The 3,896-nt window shown below is 30.8% G+C and overlaps 1 protein-coding gene across 1 annotated transcript; it reads left to right on the forward strand.

The window, feature by feature from the left end:
• The first annotated feature begins 1,571 nt into the window (after positions 1–1,571).
• On the forward strand, positions 1,572–2,328 carry LOC109606547 (zinc finger protein 454-like). Its single transcript, XM_020023085.2, has 2 exons — positions 1,572–1,780; positions 1,837–2,328. The coding sequence occupies exons 1-2, from the start codon at positions 1,621–1,623 to the stop codon at positions 2,322–2,324; spliced, it is 648 nt and encodes a 215-aa protein (XP_019878644.2). The 5' UTR covers positions 1,572–1,620; the 3' UTR covers positions 2,325–2,328.
• The last annotated feature ends 1,568 nt before the right edge of the window (positions 2,329–3,896 follow it).

The raw sequence follows: 3,896 nt of genomic DNA on the forward strand, positions 1-3,896 counted from the left end.
TTTATTTACTTACCAAAAATAAATAATATTTATCGGAGTGAAATTAACATTGATTGAAGTTTTTTTATTTTATAAATAAAATAAACATAAATTTCATTCGCAATTCAAAAATCACTCTGTATTAATGCATAATGAAAAAAAAAATATTTTTTTGATTTCATTTAAATCTTCATTATTTTCCCTCTTTTAGAAATATCTTATACATTACATTGTTAATGTATTAATTTAAAGTTAAATACTTCTATGTTATAATTGACATATTAATAAATATTTCCTTTCAGTTGTAATATGATATTAATATATAACTGCAAATTATAAATTTACATCAAACAATAAAAAATTATAATTAAAAATAAATATGCATTAATATAAAACTATTTTTTGTTATGTATTTTTGTGTCATTAGGAATATTTATAAATCAGTGATAAAACAAAATTTCATGGAAATTGTTAATATCAAATTTGTTTATTTACCATAAACACGATAATAATGTTTATGTCAGAATGAAAATAATAATAATTTTCATTAAATTTATTCTTTTTTGAATTTACTTTTAAAATTTAAATTATATGGTTGTATTTTTTTCAGGGGAAAAAATTATTTAGAATTTTTTTGAAGTGCGGTGGGCATTTTTTGGTAGGGGGAAAATATTATGCGTTCGCGTCACCGACATGCTTATACCAGTATATCTGTAGCTATACAGTTGACATATAGTGTTGTCTATATCTTATAAGTGAAATTGACAGGATTTAGTCAAAAATTTATTTAAATGTGTCCAATGATCGAAAACTCAGTACCACAAAACATAAAACGACAATCTAATAATTGAAAGTACAAAAAGTCTAAGTATTGTTGAAATTAATGGTGACAATAATGCAAACAATTAAAATAATATTAAAAATCAAGTACATTGAAATTTAAGTAAATACAAATACTATCCATAAATAATATGATTGTATATTAATTGTTATTTCAATTGAATTGTATTTATATTTTGTCACGATCTTGTACAGCCCGTAATATATTTAAATAATAAAAAACCACATAATCATGCATAAAATTGTTGCTCAGAGTGTCAATAGATGTGAAAACCAGATTGATGTTGATTTGATGAATTTAATTCAAACGTTATGAAATTTCAAATTTTAATGCTAAAAGTTCTAAGTTTTCACTTCTATCGACAGTGTCCATAACTGCCAACTTTAATTTTTCATCATTGAACATGTTCTGTCTGCTCCTTTTAGTATTTTTTTTTTTGTTATTTGAATATTATTTTTATTTACTTAAATAGAGATAATTATTACAACTCGGCAACGTCGCAAAACACATATAGCTGAACACCAATCCGGCGCATGTATAAATGTCAAACCTGTGTTCAGCCAATCTTACCTGTTAGTTATACGGTTTTATTGTATGTGCTCAAATTTAAACTGACTAATTATTTATGGTGTTTTAACCATCTTTGTCATGGAAATATTCGACGCTGATTCAATAAAAATAATCGCTTTTATGTAAATTATTTAACGTATACCGCCAAAACATAAAGTAACGCCAATTTCAAATTAAAAGCACATAGAATCGTTACATTCACAGAATGTCCAGTCAGAACAATTAAAAATATGGAACTGGTGGTGGTTCTGGAGAATTTAATGATTTGTGAACAGTGTGGTGAAAGTTTTAAGAAAAATAGTGAATACAACAACCATTTACAAACCCACAAAGTGTGCTCAGATTTCGTTACAAATAATTATTCTGAACCCCCATTGAGTCCAAACTCGGGTAAGTTCAACAATTAAATAAATTACGTATAATCCAATCACAAATCGGATTAACAGGTGAAGAGTCAGATGACCGCGACCAACGGCGTAACCTAGCTTCGACTTCGCAACTGACCCCACCCAAGGATGAAGAAGGAAAAAAGAACTTCCGGAAGAGGCTCCTCGATGTGACCGAGGGACCAAGTCCCAAAGGGAAAAACAAGTTCGTGTGCAATATTTGCGGAAAGATATTCTACTCTAAGTCCCATTTCTATGAACACATTCAGCTTCACACGGGCATCAAGAAATTCGGATGTCACATTTGCGAAAAGAAGTTCGCTTGTGAGTCCTATGTGACCAAACACAGGCTGATCCACGCAGGGCATAAGAAATTCAAATGCGACGTTTGCGGAAAAAGTTTCTGCGATCGGTCAAATCACGCCAGACACAAGATGATTCACACCGGGGAGAAGAAGTTCGAATGCGGCGTTTGCGGGAAGAAGTTCGTGGACAGCTCCAATCGTGCCAAACACGAGAAGCTGCATGATAAGAATGGAGAGAACTGAAGACTGTTTTGGGTACTATAATGATGGTTATAGTGCACGTTTATAAACACATCTCTTTTTTGATACACCTTTATGTAGTGATTTATTTTGTATTTTTGAATAAAGAAATATATTAAGAATATTTGAAGTTATTTGTTACCTATATATAGGGTGATTCATGGTAACGAAAGAGACAGGTTGATTCACCTAACTTATTTATTAGAAGTGTGTGGAGAACGGAAGGAGGTATTGATTTGAAATTTTCATAGCAATTATAACTTGACTTGAATTACTCTTTTAATTTATTTCCAACAAAATTTTGTTTCCGGTTGTTCCGGAAATGACATCAATTTTTTTATCTTCACTGGTCCACCCTGTATATTTATGGATTTTTAAATTCTACGTATAATTGCAAATAAAATTGTTGTACCATGTCCTATACCTAAACTGAATAGTTTTCGGATTATTAATATTTTTTCAAATATTTCGACAGTTCAATTAATCAATTAAAATGTCTGTAAAGCCACTAATTTTGATGCTATTTAATTTGTGTCATACACGTTAACCATCACATCCTTTATGTAGTCATAATTAGTACTTCCAAATTTTATACAGGGTGTTCATATTTTACGTATATTTGTGTGCATATTAAAATATCAAGAGCACGTATAATTCTTACGTCCCTCAGAACGCCCAGTTTTAATTTCTGATAAGAACGTCAATTAAAAATATGGAACAATTGGTGATGGTCCCGGAGAATTTAATACTTTGTGTACAATGCAGTGAAAAAATTAAAGAAAATGGTGAAGCAATAACAAGTTACATAAATAAATTATGTATACTGTCAAATTGAATTAAAGGTGAAGCGTCAGACCAGTGTGACCAACGGCATAAATTAGCTTCGCCAACTGAAAACTCCAAACAAGAAAAAAGAAGTTAAAAGACATTTGGAGGAAGTATTTTGACATAACCAACGTGTCAACTCCTAAAGAGAAAAAGAAATTGGGGTGCAATATTTGCGGAAAGATATTCTGCTTTAGGTCCCTTCTCTGTAAACACATTCAGCTTCACACGAATATGAAGGAATTCAGATGTGACATGTGCAAGAAGGTGTTCGCTTGTCAGTACTATATGATGAGACACAAGTTGATGCACAAGAGAAACAATAAATTCGAATGCGACGTTTGTGGAAAGGAGCTCTCTGATATGTTCAATCTCTCCAGACATAAGGTAATTCACACGGAGAGGAAGAAATTTGAATGCGGGGTGTGCGGGAGGAAGTTCGCAGATAGGTCCAATTGCACCAGACACGAGAAGATGCATAATAAAAATTTATAGAATCGAAGACTGGGTACTAACCATAATTATGGTTATAGTGCAAGTTTATAACTACATCTTTTAGGATACACCTTTATTTAGTGATCTATTTTGTATTTTTGAATAAAGAAATATATTAAGAAAATTTGAAGTTATTTGTTATCCATATATAGGGTGATTCATGGTAACGAAAGAGACAGGTTGATTCATCTAACTTATTTATTAGAAGTGTGTGGAGAACGGAAAGAGGTATTGATTTGAAATTTTCATAGCAAT

This window comes from Aethina tumida, chromosome 6, assembly GCF_024364675.1.
Source record: "Aethina tumida isolate Nest 87 chromosome 6, icAetTumi1.1, whole genome shotgun sequence".
Taxonomy (NCBI): domain Eukaryota; kingdom Metazoa; phylum Arthropoda; class Insecta; order Coleoptera; family Nitidulidae; genus Aethina; species Aethina tumida.